Raw genomic sequence first — 14,128 nt, forward strand, 5'->3', positions numbered from 1 at the left:
CGATCCTTATGACCTAGATCAGCTGAATTCATAGTGTAGGGTTCTTCATGTGAGTGGTCTGATTGGCTTCTCTCATTTGTGCAGAGTGAGTTTCTCGGGGCAATGTGTGTTATTCTGTCATTAGCTGGAGACTCTCTGCTTGTATGCCTTTGATTTCAGTTTCACATGAAATCAGACATGGCCTGCAGTCCCATCACATCACTCCCACCACCCCACATACTGTACACCGAGTCTTTGAACTTTTCCATCACTTTTTACTAGTGGTGCAACAGATCAAAAAACTCACGGTTCAGATCATATTGCGTTTTTTGAGTCATGGATCGTTTTTCAGATCAGAAGGGGGGTAGGGGTTCATTTATTACATAAAGACCACTTTAAATACTTTGTAGGGACTTCCTACAAATTCCTGAAGGACAACTTCCAATCCCGGTTTACATTCTTGGTTTTACTTGGATATATGTCACAATAGGGAAGAAAAGACTATTGCAACTTCTGTTTCATGCCGACTTTAAAGATTCATCACAATCTCTGTCCTCTTTCCTAGTTGTACCTTTCTGTGTACTCCTATTTCTTTCATTCTCTACAACTCCTCGTTAGATTACATATAAAGAAAGTGTGAGCCTAGCAGTTAATTTATGTGACATATTGAGCCTTGGTGCTCATACAGGCACTGTTGGTTGAATCTGGCTCTCAACTTTTCCAAAAGGCCAAAATTAGGTACAATAATAATAGCATGTGGAGTAAAGTATTATTTCTGTTTACTCTCTCTTCTACTTTCAGTTTAACAGTGCAGCTCGACAGCTCATAGAACTGGACAAGCCATCTGAAGGTGGAGGAGACTCCAGTGAAGGGCCATCGTCCTCTTCCTCGGGCCCCCAGGCCAACGGCTCCCAGAAAGCTACTGGGGAGAAGAAGAATAGTAAGAAGCGACACTCCTTCACCTCCCTAACTATGTCCCATAAGCCTTGCCTGGCCCCTCCACCCCAGAGACACTCCATGGAGATCAGCGGGCCGGTTCTGATCAGCTCCTCCAACCCCACAGCTGCGGCCCGGATCGGAGAGCTCAGCGGAGGCCTGTCCTCCAGCGCACCTTCACAGGTGAGAGATGATGGATGGATTGGCACTCATGCAGCATATCAGACCACCATATAGCCTCGTGATGGATGGAGAGATTTGGTGATAGGGAAACAGAGGATGGATGTGCAGGATAGAAAGGAGAGGAAGATAATGAGAAAACGCGATTATTATTCCAGCATGACGGTAGCTGACCTCTAAATGTTCTGTTCCTCATCCACTCTTCCTCTCTCCGTGTTATATATAGATTAGGACTCATACTGAGTGGAGGTAAGGACATCATCTCTCACTGAGGATGAGCTTCTCAGCTGTGGCCATGGTTACACAGCCTGATAAGTTCACATGCACACACACACACACACACACCTAAAACAACAAGACTTTTTCATATTCTGGGAAGAGATATTAATTGTCTGTCGTTATCTTCATTAGATAGCACTGTTGTTGGTATGTTTGATTATGGTACTGTTAGTATATTTTGTATCATAAAAATTAATTTATTGTAGGGCTGGTGATATAGGCCAAGATTTATATCGCCACTATATTTTTACAATTGTAACCTGCATGAACATGTTACTGTGCGTGACGTTCGCTCCATGCAAAATGAATGCGGACAGGTATAGTTACTAGAGATACAATCGACAAACTTAAAATCCTTAATTTTAAAATATGCTGCTCTATATCCAATTGCCCACGATGTCTCTTTAAAGGTGATCTGTGCACTTTTGTATGTTGCTCTAAAATCGCTTCAGCTGACAATCAATAATTGTCGAGTAACCGTGAAATGGAGGGAATGTGCAACAATGGTTAAGTACCAATTGGTAAATTTGCCAAATAACTTCAAATAATAGCTTGAAGGGGAAGGAAAGTGAGCATCGAGTCAGGCATCCCACCCACTCTCCAGAGCTCTGATGCTTGTCCACCGCAGCTTACTGTTCTCTCCTGTTCTGTCAGCAGTTACTCCCTCTCATTCCACACTGTCCAACATGCTGTCCGAGCGTTTGAGAGCACTGATGCGTGACAGCGCTCCACCACATGAAACACTCCCACCACTCGCTCGCAGAGGTTACCGCAGCAACCCTGGAATGACAGTCACTCACAGCTGTTCCGCTGGTTGCCGAGCAATGCTGTCTCTAAAGAGATGGCAGACAGACTTGTCATTTCATGTGCTGTTCTGGGGTGGGTGGGGGGAGTTCTAGAAAATTTCCCGGAATGTGGCTTTTCCCCATCTACTTAAAAAGACCACTTAAAATGTAACCGTCAGATCCATGGCCTAGCTTAGTCTTTCCTGACATTAATAAAATAGCAAACCTAGTGTACATGAACATTAAAATAGTCAAAATCGCCTTTGTAACGGTGCTACAGACAAAGCTGTCATTTCAGTTAATGATTTAGAATTTATTTTCCGTTCAAAAATAAAAAAATGCCCTGTTAAACCATGTAATAGCATATATATATATATATATATATGTATATATATATATATATGTATGTATATATGTATATATATATATATATATATATATATATATATATATATATATATATATATATATATATATATATATATATATATATATATATATATATATATATATATATATATATATGTATGTATATGTATATGTATGTATGTATGTATATGTATGTATATATATTAGGGTGGTCCTTATTTTTAAAGTCTGCAATTGTCATGCTCTTAACCCTTTAAATTGTTCCTTTATATAAGAAAATACAGCATGCCAATTTTTATGGCAATAACATAATAATTACTGGTAGCTCAATAGCTTTAAACTTTCTGAGATTTTGATGATTTTCGTAAAAACAGATCATTTGAATTGGTATTGTACCTGGCTAGTAAAATTCCCCAAAAAATCTCCATAAAAGCATCTAATGCACCATATATTCCTAAATATGTATTTTAGATACATATCTCAGTTTACTTATTGTAGAAACTAAATCCAAATTAATCCATCCATGACCCGGTTTAGCAGATTTACCTTTCCTGGTGGAATCAATACATATTTCTATTGATGATCACCTTGGTTATTGTTTGGGTTTAGAGCACATTTTTTGGTTTAAAAAATTACATTACGTTCCTTGAAATTGACCCGGAACTTTGGCCGAATCAAGCAGATTATCAGGAGGCACAGGCAACCATACATGCAATGAAAGTAGTCAATGATCACGCCGAGAGAGGAGTGATATGTGTATATGTATATGTATATGTATATGTATATGTATATGTATATGTATATGTATATGTATATGTGTGTAAAAGATCATGGATTTTTTTTCTCTATGATCTTTGTTCCATTAATGTCATCACCTATCTGCGAACCCCTCTGGAGTCCTCTTCTATGGGACAAAACACTGAACACAACAGAAGACACACTATACCCCTTTCGTTTTAGTTTCGGCCTGTCTGTATGCTTCTGGATCCATTTTCGTGTTCATAAAGGAACTGTTGAGACGGGGTGTTGTGAAAGATGACCCCAATTCAGTTTTATGAGAGTGAATACTTGGTGCAGATGGAATGAGGAAGCATGTGTGGTGGCCTTAGCGAACATGTGTTAACGCTTTAAGAACGCGAGACGGTTTCTCAAGCGACAGAATTCGTCATCGTGTGTTAATATGAAACCAGCACAGTGTTTTGTGCTCACACCTAGTGAGTATATTTACACAAGACACCAGTCCATTTCCTGTATGCGTAACCAGAATATTTATCATCTACAGTCTGTTTATGAGTCTATAATTGGTGTTTTTGTCCTAGTTTTTCCTTTACCTTTTGCAGACTTGCAGCATATTGTTTCATTAACTTATCCCCTCATCATACTTGCTCTCTTTTAGTTTTTTTCATCAGTAATGTTGTCAGGCAACTGCACTACAGCAAAACTATTGCTGAACTGTTGTTTTTATGTCATCTAGTATTATGAATATCGATATCATCTCTCTCATTCCCTCTCCCTTTTTGTCCCTCTCCTGCATGCCCACGTTTTTTCTCTCACGCTCTTTTTAACATTCCTATCTAGGCGTTTTAGCGCTAATAATTATCCAGACACTCCAGATCTCATAAAAGCCTGTTTGAGCCTGTAAAGTGATCCCCCTCCTTTGTGGCAGCAGTTATGCCCTCTTATGAGAGTGATGTATCGATTTACACGATTTTTGCGACACATTTGGAATATATGAACCACAGGCTTATTGCTTTCTCATATAATTCTGGTTTGAGGGAAAGAGAGAAAGGAAAAACGGAGGGAAAAGGCCATTTAGAAGGATGAGGATATTTGAAGTGATAAAAAAGAGAGAAAGAATGATAGGCACTTTTACATTCACTTTTTTACCGCAGATGATTTTGTCCCCACTGCATTATAAAACACAGCAGGGATGCTTCTCTAATTACCGAGCAGGAGTTTTCATTTCGTTAGTGTGTGTTTTAATGTTTTGCTGAGTGGTCATTGCGGTTATCATTAGTGGCGGAAAACGAAAGCAACAATGTTCTCTTCAGCACACAGCTCTCAGACGTCCCCTCCAATTTTGCAGCTCACAAAAAAAGTCACAAACTGCAAAATTACTGATATAAATTTACTGACTTAAATCCGCCCTAATATAACTTTTATTTTAACTTATAAAACCTTTAAACCAAAGTGTCAGCTTTGAGTATCGTCCTAGACATGCAGATATGCATCACACTTTGCTGAGCCACTGACCCCATGACTGACAATGGCAGATGTAGGAATGAAGTTATCAAATGAATATGTCACAAGTTCATTTGAGCACACTTGAATAGGTCAGCAAGAATGATTGCTCTTTCGGCTCGAAAATTGACAACTCAATAGAATTTTTTTAAGCACTTTTTTTTGCTGGAATGCAATTTTTTGCATTCCAGTTATGACTTGGAAATTAAAGTACTAGATATCAATACATCACATAGATGATTTATTTATCAAAATTATTAGTCTAATTAATATTCATGAGAAAAGCCACATTACCAACAAGAAAGTCTCTCAACTTTCTGTAACAAAGGGATATATGTGGTAAAAAAAAAAAAAAAAAAAAGTACAAAATGAGTTAATTGCTCAGACCTTTAAATGATTGTTCACCCTAAAATGAAAATTCTGTCATCGTTGACCTACTCTCATTTCGTTCCAAAACCACATGGCTTTCTTTCTTCTGCAGAAAATGTTTTGAGAGATGTTTTGTTGTCCATACAATTGAAGTCAGTGGGCTCCAATATTAAACATTCTTCAAAATGTCTTATTTTTATGTTCCACAGAAGAAAGTAAGTCTTTCTTACTTAAAAAAAAGCTGTGGAACATCATGGGAGCAAGTAAATGATGACAGAATTGTACTTTTTGGGTGAACTAACCCTTTAATCTCATAAATTTGGGGGTTGAATTACAATAGGGTCCTTGTAAGAAAAAAAGTATTTGGCAAAGTTAATTTGCATGATTTCACCATTGTGGAAATGCAGGCCTGTACGCAGCTGTGCTATCATCCAGCTGTTGGCTTATTTTATGCAATCGGCAATCGCTGATGTCATTCTCACCTGCAGGAAGTGTTGTCAACGAGAATAACACAGTATTTGTGAGAGCTCGTGTGCCCTCCAGTTTGTTCATATCCCACACATTGACTCACTCAGTACCTTGTACAATCTAACCTGTAGGGTGCGACTTGAGAGCTGATGTACCCTGAAGCTGAGCGGGCCTGTGGCAGGCAGATATGCTGTTTGCAGTGATGCACACACAGAGATTCTCATGTACTTCAACACACTCCTCTAGCACTGACTCTTTGTGAGATCTCTGTGGAGAAAACATTCAGCTTTAGCTCCCAGCTCAACTCGCTCATGCAGAAAATACACTGTTCAAAACGACAAAATATAATTGGACACGTTCTGCTAAAGTTAGTTCTGAAAAATGCTTTTTTTTTATGCCACTTGATTTTATATTTTGTGTAATAGAGCAGTTTTTGTGACATTCATTTTTTAAAGGTGCTATGTAGGGGTGGGCGATATGACCTAAAATTAATATCACGGTATTTTTCATCTTTTGAACGGTGACGGTATAATATCACGGTATAACTTTTTTTTGGTACATTTTGGGAGGAGTAGCCTGTCCTGTAGGGCTGTCAACTTTAGTCGTTTAGTCGACTAATCGGTCGATGCCGTCTTGGTCGACTGACATTCTCATTGATCGACCAGTCGCATCATTTTTTTTTTTTTTTTTTTCACCAATAAAGAAATTTTCATTGATTTACTCCTTGATATTTATTCCTTTATAAGCAGTTATATATTACTGTATTCTAAATATAATTAGCCTATGTTTTATCCACAACTTTAAATGCTTTAATTTAGGCTATTTTGTAACAGCGCCACAGTTTAGCGCACCACGTAGAACACTCGGGAACCGCACCTGTGGCTGGCTGCACTGCTGCTTCGCGCTCAGTAAGGATATAATCTAGTAATCTCTATGTGTCTGTCTGTCCGTTTGCATTTTGATTATTTCGAGAACCGTTCATCCAATCAACTTCACAAGGGAGTGCAGTGTCGCATTTGGTGCAATATAGACAGACACGCGAGACGCGACACGTTCAGAATTAATAGTAAACTACAGAACAGCGCGAGCGGGAAGCGGCGCACCTCACGCGAGCAGGGCGGCTTTATTCTCCGAGAACGGACACTGCACTAGTGATATAAAACGCACACAGTCTGTTAATTAAGCAATACTTTTAAGGTAGTCTAATATTTTTCTGACTAACAAATTACTGACACAGTAAAGGGTAGATTTAAATAAAGAAAAACGAAATTTAAATACAGAAAAAATGAAATTTAAATAAAGATAAACGAAATTTAAATAAAGAAAAACGAAATTTAAATAGGCCTAAAGAAAAACTAAATTTAAATAAAGAAAAAACGAAATTTAAATAAAGAAAAACGAAATTTAAATAAAGAAAAAAACGAAATTTAAATACAGAAAAAATGAAATTTAAATAAAGAAAAACGGAATTTAAATAAAGAAAAACGAAATTTAAATAAAGAAAAAAACAAAATTTAAATAAAGAAAAACGAAATTTAAATAAAGAAAAAACGGAATTTAAATAAAGAAAAACGAAATTAAGTTTGCCTAAATTAAAAACGAGATTAATTTAGATTGATAATAACGGGTAAAAAGTCTAATACATTTTGTTTATTCTATTTTCCACAATGTCAAAGCAACAGCAGCAATACAGGCTCAGACATGCACTTCGGTTCATACAAACTCCGCTGTTCTGCGCTCTAGCCAGAGAACACTCTTGTTGCAGGAACACTCGGGCGTCGGTTCTATTTCTAGCATGCAGGCGTTTTCCGCGTGGCTCGAGCCGCGCCTGAGACGCGTGTCTCACGCAGGCAGTGTGCAAACTCCAACCTTTTAACATGGGAGCCGAAATAAAAACAGACACCCAACGCAGCTGAGACTCTCACGCCAGCAGCCAGTGTGTCGCCGGCCTTATTCAAGCGCGAATGAGAACCGTTTCGCGTGGGATCCCAGGTGTCAATAAAACAAAAACGTTTTTTCGTTGTTGTTTTATAAATGCTCTGACAATTGTTTAATACATGTTCAATCAAAATGCAAAACATCGTGTCTTTTTTTTATTTTTATTTTTTATTTTTATTTTTTTTAGTCGACTAATCGTTGTGCAGGACAGGACTTTGGTCGACTAAGCATTTCTTTGGTTGACTACAGCCCTAATGTAAATGCAGCCGTTCAAGGAACATAATTGATTTATTACGGTATTGACGGTATTAGAAAATCCATGTCGTGGCGCAATGTCACACCGGTGATGACCATGACACCGGTGTACCGCCCACCCCTAGTGCTATGTCATTTTTTTGACTATACTAAAGCATAAAAATACCATAATGTTTCAGATATTTAGGAAACATACTAAATTTACATACTCGTTTCTCTGAAAAACAATGCTACAGCCAGTTATTATGACTCGCTTAATTTAGTCCTGATTTGTAAGTCGCTTTGGATAAAAGCGTCTGCTAAATGACTAAATGTAAATGTAAATGTATTATACTTTGAAATGTGCGTTCCGTGTCGGAATGTCTTTTTTTGTTTTCCTCTGTGATTCCGCCCACTGCCAATTTACCCAATAGTATTTCAACACCCCAGTTTCCATAAAACAGTGTATTTCAGCCATGGAAGCCAGCAAACGAACTGGATCAAAGATCGCAGATTCTACCCGACCTTAAAAGCCTCGGCATCCACAAAAAGCTCTACGACCAGACGCATATTAAAATGCGGATAAAATAACTCATCAACTTGCAGTGTAAGGCTTGACATCTTCCATTGTGAATTGCGTTCATTCCTGTTGCGTCCTCAATCTGTAAACCCGCGTGAGCGTCAAGTCTGAGGAGGAGGGGGCGGGAGAAACAACCCTCTCCCAATATTTTGAATTAGGACTGCAGTACCTATTTCAACCACTAGCTGTCAATATTACATACTGCACCTTTAAGTGTTTTAAAGTTGGCATGAAATGAAAATTCACCCTATTTTCTGTGCAGGTGAAATTTTCTGAAAACAATTTAACCTTGTCTGATTAGCTTCCAGTGAAACAACACTAGTCTCTCTGGTGACATATGCCGGACTTTTCCAATTGTTCGGATAAAAATGATAGATAGAACCAAGGCCCTGACCTACATTCTTTTACTTTTTGAAAATCCTTTTTCTATTGGATGTATGTGAGGATATGGAAGATATTATCTTTCACTACTTCAGTTTTATCACAGCTTTAAGTCTCTTAATACTCTTATTATATGCACACACAACAGTCCATCTTTCTTTCTTCCTTTAGTGTGGAGCGCAGTGTCAGTTCTTGCAGATTTGAAATGGTTTGGCCTTCTCTCATGCCCATTTCATTACCTGTAATTAATTTAGAAGAGGCTAACCCGGAGAAGCCTGTAGTTTGGGCTTATTGGCTAGGTAACATTCAGGTCACACGAAGTGAGATGTACAGATCTAAATCTGGACCTAAGGTGAAGAAAGGGAGAATTAATGACAAATGCCACCTCAAGACATACAATATGCAGAACAGTTGCATTTCCCTCAGGCAAAGGGAGAATGAAAGAACAGGAAATTAAATCGAACTTGAAAATAAATTGCACGTTTCTGTATAATTATGTCCGTGTCTATTTTTTGATGAGGACTATTTTGAGCTCCTCTCTAAATAGCTTTAGACACAAGGAGCAGATTTTTCTTTTTTTGTGGATGTTCTATATTGTCTGTCTGAAGACTCTTGTGACTGATTTGCTGAAGCACACAGCACACATGAAGTGGTTTCACTCAAAAAGAGCACATAATTCGCTCAGGACTTGATATAGATATGTCACAACAGAAACTTTCTGCAGCACATCCCTTTGAACCTACAAATCTGTTTGATTCTCGCTTGTTTGTAGTGTCTCTCAGATGTTTTCTCAAAGTTTATTTATGAAGGTTCTGTATGAAGCCCTGTGATCCCAACATCTGAGGACTTAATATAATGTATACATGATACTTCACTTGTAGCTGCCCTAGGTGGTCCATTCATGTATTAATGTATTAAGTCTGGGCATAAAGCTTCATTTTTTTTAATCGTCATTTATGACCTCTTGTTAGAAGGAGAATTAAAATAGCTAGAGACTCAGTGGCAGTTGCTCAGGTGGCTTATGACCCCTTGAAAGTATGTAACCTGAAGAGTGCTATCTTTGTTTTATGGGCTGTTGGTTTTGGAAACATGCCATGTGATTGATCACTGACTAGAGACAACCGACAGGGAGAAATAGAAGTTCATCTCAGCATTTAAAACATCTGCTATACAAAAATAACTTGCTTTGTTTTGCTGACAGTTGACTCTTATAAGTTGATCATTCAAAAGATGCTTAAGTTAGTTTTGATGAATAGAAAGTTCAAAAGAACAGCATTTATTTGAAATGGAAATCTTTAGAAACCTTCTAAATATTTCATATGCTCTCTGTCAACCAGTCAATAATCAGTTTGTTCACCCATGCACTCCCAGCTGACCAATCAGAATCAAAGTCTTTTTGACACATGCTTAAGTTCACCAAAGGCAAGTTCTCATTGGTCATGACATTTTTAGGCCATCAGTGTTCTTGAGGTGGATTGATTTCAGGCATGAACTACAAATGTAGAGTCAGGCCGACATGCATCTTAGAAGATGCCTAGTTGCATTAAGGTTTATTTGTCTAAACAACGGTCATTGGGTGCACATACGTGTGTGGCTATCTGCCCAAATTTCTCTCGCTTGTATGCCTTTCTGTGTCGTCCCTTGAGCAGAATTTCAGTGTCTCATAACGTGCTTCCACTTGCTTGATGATACAGGAGTGGGAATGGTTTAGGAAAGGTTGATTAACTTGTCATTTCTTCTCATTTGTCTTCTCTTAGGTTCACATTTGCACAACGGGACTCATTGTTACTCCTCCACCAAGCAGTCCTGTCACCACAGCGACAGTTTTCACATTTCCCCCAGAAACCAGCTATGCCTCTATTCCAGTGGTGAGTCTATAAATTTACTTAGTATGTCAAAAATCTTCATCATCCTATCATTTACTCACATCACATTCTTCTGACCTGTATATATAAAGTCACCCTGTCTGTACATCAATGCTACTTGATATATAAGCCAGGCCAAATAAGTGGCCGATGTTTGCCATTTCAAGATTTTCTGTTTTGACCGATAACTGGTGAATCAACAGAATCGTTAAGCTACTTCTTGTGTCAGGTTTAAAATCAATGTTTTAAGTTATGATTACTTTTGAAAAGAATTCGGTTTAAGTGCACAATATTTACAGCATCTATCTGCTCTCTAGTGCTATGGGTAAAAAGTAGGGATGTGCAAAATTTTTAAATAGATTTTCTTTAGGGGCATTCACACAAGATGCGTTCTTCTGTTCAAATACAGAATGAAACTGAGAAAGCAGGGGTGTTGCAATATACTGGTATTGACGACATCCATGATCTAAAGATGATCTTGACCAATTTTGACATCTTTTCCCCAAACTTTCTATAGTTATTATGGTAATATCTTTTTATAAAAATGCAATGATTATGGTGCAAGAAGTATTTGGATTCTGAGTGCAGTTGTCCTAAAGTTTATTGTTGGAGGCGGTGGAATTTTTTTAACTAAATGACTGTTTTGATAGCTGTTGCTACAATGCTTTAAAGGTAAAGAATATAAAGATGCAGCTTCTTAGGTTTTTTTTTTTTTTTATTAATTTTTTTTTGCATGCTGACAATAACAATGACTTTTAGCACAGTAAAACCCAGCATGCTGTGAGCTAAAACCTCTCTCTAAGATGTTATGTTTCTAAATTCATCCCATATAAAGCAAAACAGTATTAAAGCTGAGTGCTTAATTAAGAATGCAACATAATCTTTTACTCAGTTTCGGCATTAACAGTGTGCACTGCTGTTCAAAAGTTTGTGTTCGGGAAGATTTGTTTGAAAAGTCATAAAGGCTGCATTTATTTCAATAAAAATAACAGTAAAAAAAAAAAAAAAAAAAATGTTGTGAAATGTCACTGCTCATTATTATCAATGATGGAAACAGTTGTTGTTGCTTAATATTTTTGTGTAAACCGTGATATATTTTTCCCAGGATTCTTTGATGAATAGAAAGTTTTTAAAAAACTGCGTCTCTTTGGAATCTCAATCTTTTGTAACATTATATGTCTTTACTGTCATTTTTGATCAGTTTAAAGGTCGTATCAGCGATTTCAGGCCCAAACATAAATGATCAATGAGCCTAGGCAGCCTACAGAGACGCGTTTTTTTGACGGCCTGCTTATGGGGCGGGCAGCTAGCAGATCGTTAGGAAAGATTAGATGAATGTGATCATTTATGTTTGGGCCTTTTTTGGGCCTGAAATCGCTGATACAACCTTTAATGTGTCCTTTAAAAAAAAACTTTCTGACCCCAAACTTTTAAACCATAGTTCATCAAAATGGAAACACACATAAACAAGGCAGAATATAATCTCTCTCTCTCTCATTCTTATATATATTTGCATACACATACACTCAAGTGCTAATTCTAAATGAGGACAGTTTGCCATCTGATCAGCCTCAATACAAACACACACACACACACTTCTCAGGGAGTTGTGTGGGCCTCAGGGTGGACACTAATGGCTCTCTGAGATTGATGTGTGTGCAGTGCTATGTGGGTACTGTTTCCTTTTGTTTTCAACGCATTGTTTTTGTAACGGTGGCCTTTAGTGTGCATCAGTTGCCTCTCATATCTCGCACACGGGATTTAAAAGCACCAGAGAGCAAGACGTTTGTTTTCTAATTGCTGTAAATCCACATTAAGCAATAACAACCCAAGACAAATGAATTCATAAAACAAATTAGATGAGCATTAGTCGACAAATGCATTGTAGGAGAACTTAAAAATGAACAGATCTTACTGACAAAAAGAATTTACTTAAAGCAACAAAACAAGCATTATAGTGTGAGAGTTGCTTTCGTAGTGGTGCCACTGGGCTCATAAAGTCTGTTTGCAGATGTGTGTGTGCGTTGGTCCATATGGAACCGATTTATCCGTCTTCAGCCAGACATGTAGCCCAGGCTGGATATCCACCAATCACAACACCTGCCAAACTCCCCGCTTGTTAGCAACCAACACACAAGCTGGAAAGTCACAGTCAGTGGGATTATGGTTTTAATGGCATTGTCCAAACTTGTAGGGATCTCTCTGACATAATTTCCTGCTACACATAAATCTGAGTTATGTATATGAAATATATCAGCAAAATAACAATGAATATGGGCTGATATGAGAATTAAAGAAAACAAGAATTTATGTAAGCTACTTTAAATGCATTGTTTCTTAGGTATGCATAATTTAGTAGGCGTTGTGATATATTAACAGATGTGTTTGATTATTTCAGGATGCTCTTCCTCCTCCACCTCCGCCTCCACCTCAGTCTCGGTCCTCAGCTGTGGGCGCTGCCGCCTTGAATGCTGGTCAAAGGCCGTCACCTGCAGTGGGTGACCAGAGTGGCCGTCAGAGACCTACAGTGTGAGTAGAACATCCACACACTTAAAATATACAAAGTTAATTCAATTTATAGTGCATGCTATTGGAGAGAGTATGAGAGAGTCCTTTCAACTCTAACTCACCTCTCTGCTATTACCCAATGCCAGCTGAGCGTGACTGAACACACAGGTGAGGGGTCAGAGGTCATCTCTAAGGGGACTAGGTTTGTCTCTGGGGATTTAACCTAAACCCTGATCCCTCGCCTTTCACCTTTTGCCTTCATATTAACTAAACACAGCACTATACACACCTGATTTCTGTTGGATCCGCCCGTAGTTCCCTGAGTGGAGTGTGTTTATGCCTGTTACTCATGACATTCCCATTTCCAAGGCAATTTTTAAAGACTTCATGCCTTTTTGGTGTCCTTAGAAATTAAGATTATGTAGATTGTGATGATGTATGATAGCCATGTGGAAACAGCGCCCACGCCTGTTTGATCAGCAGTACTGCATTGTAAGGCAAATTAACTTATATATATATAAATAAAACTTTGAAATAATAAATAAGGATAAACTAATTAAAAATGGTATGTGGTATTCAGGTATGTGGCGATGTTTCCCTACACACCCCGTAAGGAAGATGAGTTGGAATTGAGGAAGGGAGAGATGTTTCTGGTGCTGGAGCGCTGTCAGGACGGCTGGTTTAAAGGAACATCCATGCACACTGGCAAGATTGGAGTGTTCCCTGGTAACTACATGAGTCCTGTCAACAGGTATGGTACACACACACACTTGTACATGTTATCACTCATACACCCTGTAAGCTAAGGAGAGATTAGATTGTCCTCTGGCTTTCCAGTGGTTTATATCCTTCAGGAACACACACCACTTGCAGATAAATCTAAGCTGGTCACATTAACACATGGAACTGTTTAAGGAATGTTCCAGGTTCAATAAAAGGTACTGTTTATTGACAGAATTGATCAATCATAATGTCGATTACCAATTGAAAAAAGTGTAAAATGTGGGGCAAGTCAC

The 14,128-nt window shown here is 38.1% G+C and overlaps 1 protein-coding gene across 1 annotated transcript in view; it reads left to right on the forward strand.

Annotated features, from left to right (window-relative positions):
- sh3rf1 (SH3 domain containing ring finger 1) overlaps positions 1–14,128 on the forward strand; it is a 52,253-nt gene that overhangs the window by 31,939 nt on the left and 6,186 nt on the right. Inside the window, exons 5-8 of the mRNA XM_084432727.1 lie at positions 781–1,098; positions 10,497–10,607; positions 13,003–13,133; positions 13,693–13,863. Coding sequence (XP_084288853.1) covers positions 781–1,098; positions 10,497–10,607; positions 13,003–13,133; positions 13,693–13,863 — 731 coding nt within the window. The remainder of the gene's footprint in view (positions 1–780; positions 1,099–10,496; positions 10,608–13,002; positions 13,134–13,692; positions 13,864–14,128) is intronic.

The sequence above is a fragment of the Rutilus rutilus genome, assembly GCF_951802725.1.
Source record: "Rutilus rutilus genome assembly, chromosome: 15".
NCBI lineage: Eukaryota > Metazoa > Chordata > Actinopteri > Cypriniformes > Leuciscidae > Rutilus > Rutilus rutilus.